Source organism: Cucurbita pepo, chromosome LG19, assembly GCF_002806865.2.
Source record: "Cucurbita pepo subsp. pepo cultivar mu-cu-16 chromosome LG19, ASM280686v2, whole genome shotgun sequence".
Lineage (NCBI taxonomy): Eukaryota > Viridiplantae > Streptophyta > Magnoliopsida > Cucurbitales > Cucurbitaceae > Cucurbita > Cucurbita pepo.
This window is the reverse complement of record NC_036656.1, coordinates 659,151-676,155: the sequence shown is the minus strand read 5'-3', so window position 1 is coordinate 676,155 and position 17,005 is coordinate 659,151. Positions and strand designations below refer to the sequence as shown.

The window sequence follows — 17,005 nt, the reverse complement described above, 5'->3', positions numbered from 1 at the left end:
TTTAAATTATCACCAAACTTTTAAAGGTTTTAATAACACGGTTAAAACTTTTTCAAAATTACACAAATACCCTCCAACTTTCAAATCTTTTTTATATACTCCGATTAATTTTAGAATTTTTAACGGTTTCAAAAACTCTTTAAATTATCACCGAACTTTTCAAGGTTTTAATAACACGGTTAAAACTTTTTCAAAATTACACAAATACCCTCCAACTTTCAAATCTTTTTTATATACCCCGATTAATTTTAGAATTTTTAACAGTTTCAAAAACACCACCATATTTCTAAAAAATAAATATCTTTAAGTTTTTTTATAAAATTTTTAACTTTTTGAAAAAGTTTAAAAATATTCTTAGTGTTAGTATATGAATTGGACGGGTAGTACTGTGTTTAAAAAATATCCAGGGTTAGTATAAAGTTTTGTGTATTTATTTTAGAATAAAGTATAAATTATTTCTAGGGGTATTTTTGACTTTTTATTTTTATTTTTTATTTTTTAAAATAATTAATTTAACCTTATATTTATTATAAAATTTGGATACGAAAAGAACAAAGAAACGAGTTGCCATTGTTTTTGTGGAGTCGACTGTAAAAGGTGTGAAGTAATTTTGTGTTGAACGAACACAAATAGCCACAGAATCAGAGACTTTGATCAATTCAATTGGAATCCGTTCGAATCCTGCTGTAGTTTGTTGCAGTATATACACGCCAAGCTTCTTCCTTCTCCTGGAGGGTTTTTCTCGCGCGGCTGAAGAGTTCGGAAGACAAAAGAAATGATTCCGATGACGGCCCTAGCTTAGGCGGCCATGGGAGACAACAATAACACCAACAGAGGCCTTGTTTCGGCCAACGCCGCCGCTAATTCCAACCGGAACAACAACGGCAGCCACCACAAGAAGCCGGAGTGGCTGCAGCAGTACGATCTAATTGGGAAGATCGGAGAGGGTACCTATGGCCTTGTGTTCCTTGCTAAAATCAAACCCCCTTCGCCCAGTCGCGGTAAGTCCATTGCCATCAAGAAGTTCAAGCAATCCAAGGACGGTGATGGCGTCTCCCCAACTGCCATCCGCGAAATTATGGTTATTTTCCTTCTCTTTCACTTTTCTTATTCGTATGTCTTCAATTTGATTCGATTATTTTTGTTTTAGGCTGAGAAAGGACAAGAACAAGAACAAGAGTTCAGAACATATAGTTATTGATTTTATTACATTGCCCCTTGTTAATTTCTTTTCTTACGCCAGAAACTGGACATATTTTGGGATTCCTTTTTCCAATAATTCATAAAAAAAAAAAAAAAAAAAAAAAAAATTAGGGCTTTCTCGAACTTGATTCCTTGTTTCTGCTGGAGCTGTTGATCTTGCATTAAGCATGCCTGGTTAATTAAACTTCTCTATCTTTTATGGTTCAGTTACTGCGGGAAATAACACACGAGAATGTCGTCAAGCTTGTAAATGTTCATATCAATCATACAGATATGTCGCTGTATCTAGCTTTCGATTATGCTGAACATGACCTTTATGTAAGTATCTCTTGCTTCAAATTGTTATGTTAAAGGATTGATTTGATTTGATAAGGGTGGTTAAGACTGAAAATTTCACTGCCCTTTTTGAGGAAAGGAGCCTACCGTTTATTTACTAATCAACTCTTCTTGTCATGTGCATATCTGTATAATATGGTGATTTTTGTATATCTTTACAGGAAATCATTAGACATCATCGGGACAAGGCTAACCATCCCCTTAATCAGTACACCGTTAAATCTTTGCTTTGGCAACTTCTCAATGGATTGAACTATCTCCACAGGTAAACTTGCAGTGTGCCACTTTCTTAAATTTAATTTCTCATCACAAGAAGACTTCTAACATAATTTCGCGTTCTGCTGCAGTAATTGGATCATTCATCGTGATTTAAAGCCATCGAATATTTTGGTAAAATTTATATGAAATCTATGTTCTGTTTGCTGAACAACCTCGTTATCTCTCTACTTTAGGTTCTGCGTAAGCTGTTGTCCTCTTATGTGTAGACTTGTCTTTTTGCTTGTGTGTTTGTTCCATTACCAGGTAATGGGTGAAGGAGAAGAACAAGGATTGGTTAAAATAGCTGATTTTGGACTTGCAAGAATATACCAAGCTCCCTTGAAGCCATTATCTGAAAATGGAGTACTGATCTCTTTGTTTATTTCTTTTTTAGTTCAACTAATATTTTGTAGATGACATAATATAACTGGGAATGGGATAACGATAAGTCCAATTTTAAAGAGTTTTAATGCTAAATACAATGTAAAAATTATTTTACATGACAACAAAAAGTCTTCATGGTTAACTATTCTAAGTTTTGAGGGAAGAGAGAAAGCAATGACCCCTGCTGGAATTAGAAAATTTTATACCATCTAAATATGCTAAGTGGATAGAAAATCTATAAGATTAAGTTTTAGGGCTGGAGTTGAAAGATACGGAGTACCTAATAAAATTAAGGCTAAATAGGTGACCAACCTTTAACCTAATGCCTTTTAAGAATACGTACAACATTGAATGATAAAAAATGGAAAAAACTACCATCATTAACATCCTTGATGCCCTGAAATTGAACCTGATTTCCTTCGAGTTTTTGAGGTGTCATTTGTCATTTTCTTGTAGGTTGTCGTCACCATTTGGTATCGTGCACCTGAACTTCTCCTTGGAGCAAAACACTATACTAGTGCTGTTGGTATCCTTGATAAAATCATTTAAACTCTAAAGTGGAGCTATTTTGGGCTGTCATATGATCGATGCATTTTACTTGGAACCTAAATATTTGCTAATACATTGAACTTATGCTTGACTTCATGCCCTAATCTCAATTGGTGCATCAATATGAGAATTCGTTGTTTCAGCTTCAGTTTCAGGACATGAATTTTTTTTTTCCAGTCTTATGTACAAATTATCCTATTTAATACATGGTAAATTATAGTTCTACTGTTCGTTGGTGTAAGGGCATATTTTACAAAGAAAGGATCAATTCTATTAATGTGAAAATGATGAGGAATAGAATTATATCATTTAGGATTCATCTATTCGACACATGATCTGAGAATGAGTAAAGAAACATGGAAATGAGGGTCATTATAAAAGCTTCCCATCACAGGAAGGTATAAACATGCACTGTCTAGATGAGTTTTGCATGAGGGTTGGTTTTCATGTGAAATCTTTATTGCTTATCCGTTGCAAATATCGATGCCCTATGGGTAGTAGACTAGGATATATTCTTATCCTGAGTAAAAACAATCATTCCTTTATTTAGAACATTAGATATGTGGGCTGTTGGATGTATTTTTGCTGAGCTCTTGACACTGAAGCCATTGTTTCAAGGGCAAGAAGTCAAAGGGAATCCAAATCCTTTCCAGGTATAAAAGTTTTCTTGCATCCCATTCACCCTGTTGTTAGTGTTTGATTCTCTTTACACTGGGTCTGCTAATTAATAATGTTTTATCATTGTAATGTTTGTGCTGCATTACAATGAAACCTTTTGTTTGAGCAGCTTGATCAACTCGACAAGATATTTAAGGTTTTAGGTAATGAATTGCTTATTTGTCTCCATTTCTCCTGTATATACAACAAATTGTTTCTTAATGTCATTAATTTACTAGGCCATCCCACGGTAGAGAAGTGGCCAACACTTGCTAATCTTCCACATTGGCAACAAGATTTACAGCATATACAGGGACATAAATAGTAAGTTTTTTTTTTCTTTTTCATATCGAACCAAAAATAAGCTTCCCTGTGGAAACTCTTACTTAAAACCCTCTTTTATAGCATGTTGTGCACATGTTATGATCATGTTTTCATTGGCCTTTGTTTTTGACAGTGACACTGCTGGATTGTTTAATGTTGTGCACCTTTCTCCAAAAAGTCCTGCGTATGATCTTCTATCCAAAATGCTTGAGTATGTCTACCATTTTTAGAACTTGATTTTCTACCATAGAGTTTTTATCAATATATCAATACAGTTCAGACTGTGCTTTTGCAGCCTGTAGATTAGTATCGTCCGTTTATATATTTATAGAAAAGAATGATTCGTTATTGTTAATGCTAATGATATATATCTAGTATTTATATACTGTTCTAGAGAAAAAATAAATAAGTTTGTGGATATGAAATATCAACAGATTTAAGGTATGGTAAAACGGTAAAGCATATTGATAGAGTTTAGGCTGTTGTTATGAAGACATAATCTCTCTCCATTCTTGTATTTTGTGGAGATTTCATTGTGTTAATTTTTCTTCCCTGTTGGTATAGCTGTACAATGTTCTTTTGCAGTGTCGACAGGCTTAATGTTGCATACATATATTCTAGGAGAAAAATGTTGATATTGATGGAAACTTTGGTATTACTAGAAATATTTGGAAACACCATGGAATTCATAGGACAAATGAAAATAGTTGGAATAATTAATGATGCTCTAATATTTACCTAAGTTCACTTGGTCAAATGCCATGCTTGCATGTCAAGACCTCACAAATTTATACCACCTATCTTATTGACACTTCTTGAATTGTTGAAGAAACTTTCTTAGTTGATAGGATGTTTGTGAAATGTTCATTTTGAAGTTTCATTTCATTTGGGCTGTTTGTGTGTTCGAAGAAACTTGTCACTAAACTTAGTTTTATATATTTGTGCTCTTTGTTTTTTTAAAATGTTATTTTGAAGTTCTGTTTTCTATTGCAGTTGTTGTCCTTTACGAAACTTGTCATTAGTTTGAGCACAGATTCTCTTATCAAGTCTGTATGCACTCCACTGCATCATTCATGTGACCATGCTAGTATATTCACTTGTGTGCTATTAATAGTTAACCTTCTGCATCATTCACGTGCCCACATCAGTTTGATCGGGAGTTGCATCTATTTCATGCCCTCAAGTTAGAGTAACCATAATTCTGTGTTTTCAAAAAGTTACACCTGAACGATTTTAAGTTTGCTTGGAATAACTAGTTTTATCTGTTAATTTAGTACAGCGTGGACTTTTTAGTCTTTTTATGCATGGTAAAATTTTCCTGAGATAGTTCTATTACTTCATTGGAATTTTAAGTTGCTAACTTCCTTTTTGGTCAGGTATGATCCTCGAAAGCGTATAACAGCAGCCCAAGCTCTTGAGCATGAGTATGATTTTTCTCTACACCACTTTCCAATCCTTATTGTGTGCTTTTTTGGTATTATTATTATATTGGAATTTCTGATGTGATATTTTAACCCTTCTTTTCAGCTATCACCCGAATGTGTACATGTAATGTGGAATTTTGTTATTATCATTAAATTGTCTTAAATATAATTGCACATTCTTATGTCAATGCATGTGGAATTTTTAGTTTTGCTTATTTTATAGAGAAACAAAGTTTAATTTGAATTAGATGTCAATACTGAAATGTTCACAAACAGAGCATATGATTAATTTTATATTAATGTTTTTTACCTTTTTTAAATGGAAACAAATATGTCAAGGATGGTATGGAATTTATAAAAAATAATAATAAAGAGAGGAGAACCTAGCCCAGAGTCAAGGAAGGTCACATAAAGGCCTTCCTATTAGCTAAAATAATGTTGAGATAATAATCTAGTAAGGGGTAACATTTACACCAAGAAGGGGCCTGTTAAGAAGCTGAATTAAGAACTGTGAGACTATATTCTATGAAGGGAGTTTCATGTACTTCAAGAGGATCTATTAAATGATGAATTCGAACACATCAAAAGATCTAAGGTGTTGTTGGATTATCGGGAAATCTTCCAGAGGAAAGTCTTGTTGAAATGCAACCAAAGTATCCTCTTTCCTCTCATGGACTGGGGACCAGCCAAAGTTGAAGCGAGAAGATCTATGCTGTGTGGGGGAGCAGACTACCAGTATCTATAGGCGAATGGGCTTGTTATGAATAAATGGCATTGTAAATAGGTGAGAGAAACCCAGTTTACTCTTCTTCTGGAAGAAAAGTTTTTGTGGGAAAGGGAGATGAACCAGGGGTATCTTTGGCTTAAAGGTCCAAGTCCCAGCCAACTGTCAAGCTAAAAAGATGCCTAAGCATCTATTTGCAGAAGAGATTGGTTTGGGGAGGAAAGGAGAGAGAGAGTGCCTTAGGAGAAGCAGTGCAATAACCATTTTGTTACTGGAAGGGTGGTTCAGCTGTCTCCGCCATAAAGAATTCTTCTGAAAAAATATTTCCAAATCTACTTTTCTATAAGAGATTGGTCTCACGTAATTGATATGCCGTGTTGGTCTTGCATGATTTTTGGCAGTTGGACATGGTGTAATATTGAAGATAGTTTTTTTTCCTTGTTTTTCAGGTATTTTCGATTAGAACCACTGCCAGGATACAAGTATGGTTTTGTTTCTACTTATTTGTTGGATATTTCCCTTTTAAGTTGGAATATTTAGCATTTAGTTTCATCACTTTAACGGGGGTATATGTATCGCAATTTTAGTGCTCTAGTACCAATTCAACCTGGAGAGAAGGTCATTAATTATCCAACTCGCCCTGTGGACACAACCACGGATTTTGAGGGAACAACTAGCCTTCAGCCCCCACAAACGGTAAGCTGTATTATGTAAAGTTTTTTTCTTCTTCTCTTTTAAGATACAAAATTATAGTAATCATATATGAATAAGTGGGCATGTGGAATTTTTTGTTAAACAAAATTATGAGTGCTCCCAGGCTGCTATTATTCAATTTGTTTACCTATGCATTAACCATTTTCCCATTCCCATGACATCCAATAGGGAATGGCTGTCTATTGTGAAAAATTTCTTTTCCGTTTCATTCATCATGATATTTAGATAGCTGCAAATGAGTTGCCATCAAACATGAATCATGAATAATGAGATTTGATTTGATCAAATATTGAAAGCCCTTGCTCACTCTATTCTAGATAAAGGACAGCTTTTCATCAAGATGTTCTTGCCTCTTGATTTAGGCACTTAGCTTTTAAGACCTAAGAAGCATGGATACGAATACGAAATACGTATACAATACGACATAGACACTGTGACACGTCACTTTAAAAATTTAGGACACATACATAGCAAGGACATCTTTATATGTTCGCAAAATATTTATCTTTTTTATGCAATGAAATTCAATATCTGTAAGTTTCTGCATCTATATGCTTAAAAATAGGACTTTGATGTATTTCACCCTCAAAATTTATTATTATGTCAATTGAGTATACTCAACACGTGTTCGATACGTGTTTAACAAATGTTGAACATATATTGACTTTGTAGAACTAGTGTCTAACCCATTTTTTGTGCTAATGAGTATCCTATACGTGTCCAATAAGTGTTGGAGCATCCAAACTAAAGTGTCGGTGATTCATTGCTCAAGACCTTTATGTGTTTATGGGCTTTTGATTCAATCAAATAGGCTACCTATCATGTCAGTAAAGAGAGTTTTTTGGTTCCTCAAGGACATTCCAGGTTTAGAGGCAGGTGTGTTAGTTCAGAAAAAAAAATTTAAACAGAAAATAATCAATTATTGAAAACTTTAAACTTCAATAACTAAGAAATGATTGGACCATGGGTACTAGAATGCTACAAACAAGCATGGTTGAAAGTCTTTTTTGAGCACGTTGTTTCTCTGCCAATACAGCTTTCCTGGATCCCCAAGGGGTCATCCAGTAACATGTCTTTCATTTCTTGTTTCTTGTTTTCCTTGTTTTAAGAAACGTAAGTATTGAATAAGGTTCTCTGTTTTTCGTTTCTCATTGCATAGAAACGTTTGCAATGTCGTATATAAATTTTGAAAACATCAAAATCTGGTTTCTCGTTTCTCTTTCTTGTTCTCATTTCTAAATTTTCAGAAAAAACATAAATAAGATCAATATTTTATCATTTTATACTCATATATGCATAATAAATGATTTCAAAATAAACATATCATCATGATTTCGATTATTTATTTTAAAAGTTACTTTTCATATGAAGTTTTGGTTTCTTTTAAACAAATAGAATTTAAGAGAACAAGCAACAAAAAAGTGTTTTGTTTTATTGTTTAATAAAACTGTGAAGAGAAACTTTGCCAAGTATAGTTTTTTTTCCTTGAAAAATGACAACATAGGAAATGAGGAACATTACCATCCCTAAAATTTTTTTATCTTGCAACATATAATTTGTATTTGTTATAGTACCACCCAGTGGTCCAAGGTAGATGTAAAATGACGTTCTAACTCACATTTTTTCACTAAATAAGCTATGAATTCTATCTTCTATTGCAAACTAGATATCTTTGGACGACTTCATAGTTTAACTCCTAAGTTTCCTGTCTTTAGTAGAGCATGTCAAGCACCTTGCTTTCTTATCACCACAACATCCAATAAAGCACTTCAAAACTTCGAGGGTAAGTTTTAAAGGGTAAAATACATGATATATCATGGCTATGATGATAACATCATCAATATATGCAATTAGCAATGTAATACCACTTTCTGCCATCAGTAGAAAGCTGAGTGATTTGACTGTTTTCTTTACCCCAAATACTAGACTTAACTGTCTAGCGAACAATATTTCTCTATTTGCAAGGTATTGAGAATTCCACCTTATCCACTATTTTAATAAACATGCCTCAGTGCTAGGTTCCTCTAGAAGCGTGGTGCATCGCTAATAAAATGAGAAAGCGAGTTGCCTATAATCCTGTACAGATATCTGAAAGTCTCTCATTTCTCTCATTGTCAAACTTTTGTCTTATCTTCAATTGTCAACAGGCGTCTGGAAATGCTGTAAACATGCAAGGTGCTCATGCTGTGGCAGGCAGATCTGTCCCTCGGCCGATGATAGGAGTTGGCATGCCAAGGATGCCGCCTCAGGGCATGGGTCCTTATAACCTTGCATCTCAGGCTGGGATGGGCATGAATCCTGGTGGCATCCCTATGCAGCGTGGTGTTTCTGCTCAAGCTCATCAGCAACAACAGGTTGGTTATTTATGCCAATTCTATTAGTTCTTAAAATTGTTTTGTACATCTGTAGATGAATGTCACTAATCATAATGGCCTTCGTTTTCTCCCTTAATATTTCAAAATAGTTAAGGAGAAAAGATCCAGGAATGGGAATGCCAGGCTATCCTCCACAGCAGAAACAACAAAGACGCTACTGAGGTAATAGATCTCAACGACTCTGTTAGTTGCATATAAGCTTTAATGGCCTTCGTTTGCCACGGTAGTATGTTTAGTTGCATACAAGCTTGGAGTATCTTTATGATCCGTACCTCAATTTGCCATGGTAGTATGTAGGTTGTGAATGGTTGATTTTCTTGTTTACTGGAAATATGGTGGAAATGACACGTTATGTTCAACTGTTAACCATGTTCAAAACAGTCCAAACATTACTGAGAAGCTTCAATATTTCCATGTTGGAGGAGGTACTCTAGACGTCTTGACACAGACTATATTGTACTGATGGCTGGGCTCTATTTTTTATCCATGAAGTTCCTGTTTTCATGTTAAGGAAAAAAAAAAAAAATGTTTAGGTTCTATTCTTTAGGGTGTCTCCTTCTTGAAATGCCTTTGTTATTCTAGTTTGTCAGAAAATATAGAATTATGGAGAAGATTTGAACGAAGAAAATTTAGTTAGCTTAAAAGAAAAATGAGGAAAGTCTCAGTTTCCTCGTTAAAGCAAGCACAAAAAAATAGGGAGATATTGTCCAAGCAAGTGAATTGTAATAGGCAAGCAAGTAAATTGTAAATTGTAATAGTCCAAGTCCACTGCTAGTAGATATTGTCCGCTTTGGCTTGTTATGTATTGCTGTCAGCCTTACGATTTTAAAACCCGTCTGTTAGGGAGAGAGGTTTCTACACCCTTGTAAGGAATGCTTCGTTTCCCTCTCCAATTGATGTGGGATCTCACAATCTACCCTCCTTAGGGCCAGCGTTTTCGTTGGCACCCCGTCCGGTGTCTGGCTATGATATCATTTTTAACAGCCCAAGCCCAACGCTAGTAGATATTGTCCGTTTTGGCCCGTGAGATCTCACATAAATCCTGGTCTATAGTCTTTTCGGTGTTCAATTTTGTCAAGATCTATAAGTTCTTTTGAATTTATTCATCTTTTACTCAAATGTTCATCGTGAATTTCAATTAAACTTCCGCAACAAACCCATTAACGAAATACTACACGGTCATCAGACTTGGGTTATTCTTGAACTACGCTAAATTTTGTTCTTGCAGTGGTATCAGGAAGATCAGAAATTACTTGTACGCTTCGTCAAAATTTGTCCACGCCATCTTACAAAGCCAAGGTGTTGCTTGTTGATTTATTTGCTAGCTGAGGTTCATCAACTCGTCTGAATAAGTTAACGACCAAGCATGTTTCTTGACACAGTATCGATTGATGTTAATACATCTCTCAACTTGCTTGCCTGCTCGGTTGCTGCACAGATCAAATGGGAGAAGGCAAGAATTGCTCCCGGGCATCAGTTTTCTTGATACTAAGCTCCTTCATCTTGATATAAGGTAACTTGGCCTACAAAGAAAGTAGGTCCTCTTGTATGATAATACTCCAAGTTAAGTAGGGTTGTGTTTATTCGGGTAACACGAAACGGTTGCGTGTACTTTATCTATAAGGTTAGAGAAGTTGGAAAGGGAAAAAGAAGATAGGATTATTGAACCCCCATCCCCAAAGAGTAGATCAGTCTCTACTTCCGTAGCCATGTTTGGATCTTTTGTGAAGTTTGCGTAGCTACTGTAATGTATTATGGACTTTATTTATGACTTGAACGACTAATTCTTTTTCATCTTTTCGTTCTAATTTCAGAATACAGGGGGATTTATAAGATATTGCCTTGTTTAAAGCTAGGCTTCACTTAATAAGCACACCATTTTGTTTTTTTTTAATATGTTTTTCATAATTTTTTGGTCGAGCTTTTTGTCTTAAAAAGACATGAATTCTAGAAAAAAATTTTAAAAACATAATCAAATTTTTATAATTAATTATTATTATTTTTTAAAAAAAAGTGGTTGATAAAGCAAGAACATCGTAGGTGCAAGTACTGCTTTTATATGTAATAATGTTTCTTAGAAAAATTATCAAGCTTTAGAACTAACGCTTGCTAATCCAAGCCTAATCTACTTGCATGAGTCAAAGCCTAGCCCACCTTAGGTTGTTTGAGTGCCTAATCTACTTGACACCTATCGTGATGATGCCTCGTGATGATGCCTCAGCTGCATACCTCACTGCACTTCCACTTGACACCTATCGTGATGATGCCTCANAACAATGAAAATAGATGGCGAGTGCCTAATCGAATTGATCGGGTCATGTAGGAACAAGGTTCAAGTCTACCGGTCTGTTAGGATGCCTCAGCTGCATACATCACTGCACTTCCACTTGACACCTATCGTGATGATAAACGGCTCATCTCGCCGTGACCTTCTCTTGAATTCTCAAAACTTCTGTCGCTCCATCCCCGCAGGGGCAGAGAACCCATCGCTGTCTCGGCTGTGCTACCGGAGGCTCTGGGGAAGTCGGAATAGGAGAGCACTCATCTTGGGGTGGGCTTACTACTTAGATGCTTTCAGCAGTTATCCGCTCCGCACTTGGCTACCCAGCGTTTACCGTGGGCACGATAACTGGTACACCAGAGGTGCGTCCTTCCCGGTCCTCTCGTACTAGGGAAAGGTCCTCTCAATGCTCTAACGCCCACACCGGATATGGACCACGAGTTTTACCCATTTTTTCATGGTTACATCATTTATTAGTCAAATTCATATTTTGTTAGTACTTCAATTCTTTGGGATCCTTCCTTTCTTCAAATGAATGAAACGAATAGAGATAGAATCAGATCGATTCTCTAAATATTTTTTTTGGATATTTCTCAATATCTCGACTATTCACGGAACGTGAGAAGCAGATGAATAATCATCCGCTTCCGAAAGAAATCGAAGAATTTCTTGGGAATCCTACAAGATAGGGTAAAAACTAGTCAATTACTAGTGTTGAGTCAAACGATTGATATAATCTTGATAGTGGTAAATATGGTAGCTTTTGACGATATACTAGGCTGACTTGATTATTTAGGCAAGGAGGTGGTAATCAATCCACCATCACAAGTTAGCTTTTAAGTTGAGAGGCGTTAATGTTGAACTTACCTTCAAGGTAGTGTCCATGATGATGAACGAATATAAAGAACTCCAACCCAACAAACTACTTACAATGAGAGACAATACAAAAAAGAATATCAATATAGAGAGCATAATGATCACAATGCTCCCTCTTTCTAACAAAATTACAAATAACTCTTGATCACCACCTACTACAATCCACATTTTTTGCCTCATAACACATCAAATATATACTCTCTCAGTCACAACTCGTCGACTTCTCTACTTCCTCGATGGTTGCATCATTGTTAAACGTGATCCCCTGGGTAACCATTGATCTGAAGCTCCTCATCCTTCACTCGCTTCCTCGATGCATATAAAATAAAACAGCATCTCAAGAGACGAGCACACGAACGCCTGCCCGAAGAGAACTTGGTCAATGAAGTCTAAAACAGGACTTTACATACATTGCCAATTGGGGAGCCTTTATGTAATCCCTTGGCTCTTTGGAGATATTTCATCTCCCATCTTTTGTATAAGGCTTTTTAAACAGAGTCTAGAACAGGCTACTACTTAAACTTACACATAATCTACAAATATGAGATAGTGAATGGATAGATGGTTGGATACAGACTTGGAAAGCCATAAAAACACTACTAATTCATTCATCCAAATGTGTAATGGCTCAAGCCCACCGTTAGCAGATATTGTCCTCTTGGGGCTTTCCCTTTCGGGCTTCCCCTCAAGGTTTTTAAAACGCGTCTGCTAGGGAGAGGTTTCCACTCCCTTATAAATAATGCTTCGTTCTCCTCCCCAACCAATGTAGGATCTCACAATCTACCCCTCTCCCGCCCCCCCTTCGGGGCCTAACATCCTTGCTGGCACACCGCCTTGTGTCCACCCCATTTGTAGTTCAACCTTCTCGATGGCACATCGCCTGATGTCTAGCTCTGATACCATTTGTAATGACCCAAGCCCACTGCTAGAAGATATTGTCCTCTTTGGACTTTCCCTCAATGTTTTTAAAATGCGTCTGCTAGGGACTTTCCCTCAAGGTCTTTGGACTTTCCCTCAAGGTTTTTAAAATGCGTCTGCTAGGGACTTGCTGGCACACCGCCTCGTGTCCACCCCCATTTGCAGTTCAACCTCCTCGATGGCACATCGCCTGATGTCTAGCTCTGATACCATTTGTAATGACCCAAGCCCACTGCTAGCAGATATTGTCCTTTTTGGACTTTCCCTCAAGGTTTTTAAAACGCGTCTGCTAGGGAGAAATTTTCACCCCCTTATAAAGAACGTTTCGTTCTCCTCCCCAATTGATGTGGAATCTCACAATCCACCCCCCTTAGGGGCCCAACATCCTTGCTAGTTCACTGCCTCGTGTCCAATCCCATTAAGGGTCAACCTCCTCGTTGGCACATCGCCCGGTGTCTGGCTCTGATACCACTTGAAACAGCTTAAACCCATCACTAGCAGATATTGTCTTTTTTGGGCTTTCCCTTTCGGGCTTCCTCTCAAGGTTTTTAAAACGCGTCGGTAAGGGAGAGGTTTCCACACCCTTATAAAGAATGTTTCGTTCTCTTCCCCAACCGATATGGGATCTCACAAAATGAGACAACAAATACACCACTAACAAATTCACACTAAAGTGAACTGCAGACTTCTGTGCTAACTATAATCAGTAAACACCATTTGTATACATTAAAGAACAAAATGATCAAAATTTTGGAACTACTTCAGAAGATCTCAGAATGGCACATAAATGTCACAACAATCTCTGCAGCAAACTATAAATAAAAGAATAACTCCATACCTGAAATTACAGCCAGGCAAAGAAATTTTCAATGGTTGATCCCTGTGCTTGGCAGCTACGACATATGAGGTATATATCTGACATCCAATCTACACATGAGGTTGTAACTGGCTGTAAAATTCGGTAAAGTCGAGGCGGAAAAGAAGAAACTTCAAATCAACATGCTGTTGCAAAGGCAGCTGAGAAATGAACCCCTCGAGCAATGACGAATACTGTTTGGCTAATGCAGCTAGATCTTGCTCAACATTCCGAAGAAATTCACCAGCACGTCGTGTTATAGCATTCTTTCCATCAGCTATCCACGACGGCGTGTCGAAAGATTTTTCTGTTGAACGATTTTTCTTACTCTTGTCTCTGGAGGGTAAAGATGATTCTATTGTTCTACATAAGAACAAGAGACATATTGAATCCAAGAACAAAGGAATAGAACATAGATCAACATTAAAATAAACAAATAAAAATGTCGTATTACCTGCATTGTAATTCATGTATTCCCTCGTATAATCTGTCGGCGTGACTTCGAAATCGTAATATTAGATCAAATAAGCCAAAAAGCGACTTGCGAAGTGTTTGAGATTGTTCTCCAAGAAGAGACTTCTCAAATATTGAATGAAGATACTTTTCATGAGCTGCAAGTAAATCATCAAGATCCATTGCTGCTTCTATTTCATTTGAAAAATCAGACCATGATACTTCCAAGACTTCAAACATTATGTAGTACTGCAAGTTCGTAACAAAATGATTCATCTCAACCCAAAGGACCTGGCATCGCCTTAATGTCGAGAGCAATTGCTTCTTGACCCCATGGTGCAGCTTAGTCAATGAACACGATGTGATGCCGTTCGGCTTCATTGTCTTCCAAGTACCCATAAGCGCATGCTCGACTCGTCTAAGCTTCCATAGGAAATTAAAGATCCTTAAATATTTCGACATGACCGACTCTGTAAATACAGTATCTAATGGAACTCTTGCCTCATATTCCAATGAAAATACATCCCAACCCCGATCTCCGGTTCCATGAGGCATCATCTTAACCTTTAATCTATCCAAGATGTCGGGATCATCATACTGGGCATTAGAAGAGCGAATTGCGGTTTCGAGGAGACCGGATAACTTAAACGAGCTAATAGCATTGGCATGCTCAGAAAGCTCTGGCCCAACAATATCCATCAGATATTGAACAAAATCACCTTGTCCTAGTAGCAAATAGCGCTTAATTGCTAGACAATGGTCTTTGAACTTATACCGCTTGTGTATCACATCCAACAAGTGTTGGTCTATTCTTTTTGCTGCTCCATCTACCAAAGATTCAAGAGCATCGGTTTCGCCATATCCGAGACCTCCCCTTTTGGTCGAGGTCCCAGCGGCTACTGCTGCTTCTGTTGCAGCATCAGCCCATCCCATATCCTCGCAACAAACACGAAGGAAATTAATCGATTTCCCAGTCCTCAATATACGTCGGGCTAGAGATTGCAAAATGAAAGATGGAAGCATGCTCGTACGAAGCCTATAACCTTCCCTCCAGAGAGATTCGGCCTTCACTTGCTGCCCAACAACGAAAAACTCAGCAAAAACGTCTTCTAGCTCCCCTTCCAAAACCCAACTCCTCACCATCTCAAAAAGTGGAGAGCATACACGCCGTAGCAAACGACGCATAAATTCAAGCACCAATGGGTCACCATGCTGAGCATGTAAATGGATAGCCCCAGCCATCGCCCCACCCTTCAAGACTCTACACTTATCGACCAATACAGCCATCAACCTCATTTTCACCATTGGCTCAGAAAGCCAGACTATCAATCTCCTTAGTGAGAGATAGTTTCCTGAACTTGCTGTCTCCGAAATCATAGGTATCGGATTCATCGACTGAGCTTCGAGAACTGCCAACAGTTTATAGTATTCCGAAAGCTCATCCTGCAATGTAGCACAAAAAGCATGTCCAACAGTTCCAACATCTTCAGCTGGAAAGCGTTCCATACTTTCCGAGATATAACCTTTAACCTTCCTAAACAGCCACCCGATTTCACCGAGCTTGCGAACCGTCGTCCTAGTTGCCCTGGGAGCCTTAACTAAACTAGACAAAACATACCCATCAGCATTGTTGTCAAATTTCACATACTTCCCATCAATTCCTTGACAAGCATACAATACATCCCTCACCAAAGCCTCTTCAGTCACTTCATTTTCCTCCTTTTGCAAATTAGCGAACTCCTTGAAAGCAATATCGCGAAGATTTTCAGGGTCTTTTGAGACCAACAAAACCCCCTTCTGCCACTCCTTCTCACACGGCCGTAAACCCCCAGAATTCTTTCCTAACACAGGATCACTCGCTACTAAATTAGGCAAAAGCATTGAAGATTCAAACTGGGTCCGTTTACATTTCCGATCCTCCGCCACAATTTTAATCAAATAAAGCACAGCCCATTTGTTATTTACACTCCCAGGGCCGGTTTTGGATGCAAATTTAGTATAAAGATCAGCAAAAGTGAGGGCCTGAGAAGACTTACCCTCGGTGGCGAGCCTGCGTTTGATGGACTCAGCAATGGCGGCAGCATCAGGGGCAATGGAGGGAGTCATTCGACTAGTGAGAATGCGAATTGCATAGCGAAGGGATTTGTCGAAATGGGAGGAGGTAGAGATGGAATCGGAGGTGGGATTGTGAGAAAGAAGACGAAGAACAAGCTCTTTGATGAGATCAAGAACCTTGCTGGGGTCACCTTCTTCCATTTTAGAGGGAGAAATGAAGAAGGTACGAGAGAGAAAGAGAGAATGGGAGCAAGGGAGGGGAAAGGCATGGGTGTAACGGATTTCAACAAAATACAACTGTTTGGTATTGGCTGCCTTCAAAACCAATGTTCAAAGATTTCATCATGTGATCATCGTATGAATGAATCCAGCTGCATTTTGTGGCAAATCTTTTTATGGGTAAGAAAGTGATACTCACTAGCGTATGAAAGTGATGTTCACCTAATGGATTCCGTATACATGAAATAAATGTACTCGTACCCAAGTGCAAGAAAGTGATACTCACGTATGAAAGTGATGCTCACCTAATGGGTTCCATATACATGAAATTGATGTACTCGTAACCATGAGTAAGAAAGTGATACTTACTCATTTACATATGAAAGTGATGCTCACCTA

At 37.5% G+C, this 17,005-nt stretch overlaps 2 protein-coding genes across 5 annotated transcripts; one reads left to right on the top strand and one right to left on the bottom strand.

The window, feature by feature from the left end:
• The first annotated feature begins 563 nt into the window (after positions 1 to 563).
• LOC111781107 (cyclin-dependent kinase E-1) lies at positions 564 to 10,742 on the top strand. 4 transcript variants are annotated; one of them, XR_002812947.1, is made up of 17 exons: positions 564 to 1,081; positions 1,411 to 1,521; positions 1,701 to 1,804; positions 1,887 to 1,929; positions 2,062 to 2,160; positions 2,638 to 2,707; positions 3,289 to 3,383; positions 3,518 to 3,551; positions 3,627 to 3,711; positions 3,845 to 3,922; positions 5,088 to 5,135; positions 6,309 to 6,341; positions 6,447 to 6,555; positions 8,721 to 8,927; positions 9,038 to 9,110; positions 10,177 to 10,247; positions 10,331 to 10,742. XR_002812947.1 is itself a non-coding variant. In XM_023661543.1 (16 exons), the coding sequence occupies exons 1-15, from the start codon at positions 809 to 811 to the stop codon at positions 9,107 to 9,109; spliced, it is 1,461 nt and encodes a 486-aa protein (XP_023517311.1). In that variant the 5' UTR covers positions 564 to 808; the 3' UTR covers position 9,110; positions 10,177 to 10,742. The 4 variants fall into 4 exon arrangements, 2 of the variants coding, with proteins under 2 accessions (XP_023517311.1, XP_023517312.1); XR_002812948.1 differs by having other exon boundaries at positions 10,174 to 10,247; XM_023661543.1 differs by having other exon boundaries at positions 10,177 to 10,742.
• Positions 10,743 to 12,080: 1,338 nt separating this feature from the next.
• Positions 12,081 to 16,748, bottom strand: LOC111781106 (gamma-tubulin complex component 3-like). Its single transcript, XM_023661542.1, has 3 exons — positions 14,334 to 16,748; positions 13,862 to 14,242; positions 12,081 to 12,465 (listed from the first exon to the last, which is right to left on the bottom strand). The coding sequence occupies exons 1-2, from the start codon at positions 16,586 to 16,588 to the stop codon at positions 13,951 to 13,953; spliced, it is 2,547 nt and encodes an 848-aa protein (XP_023517310.1). The 5' UTR covers positions 16,589 to 16,748; the 3' UTR covers positions 12,081 to 12,465; positions 13,862 to 13,950.
• Positions 16,749 to 17,005: the final 257 nt, after the last annotated feature.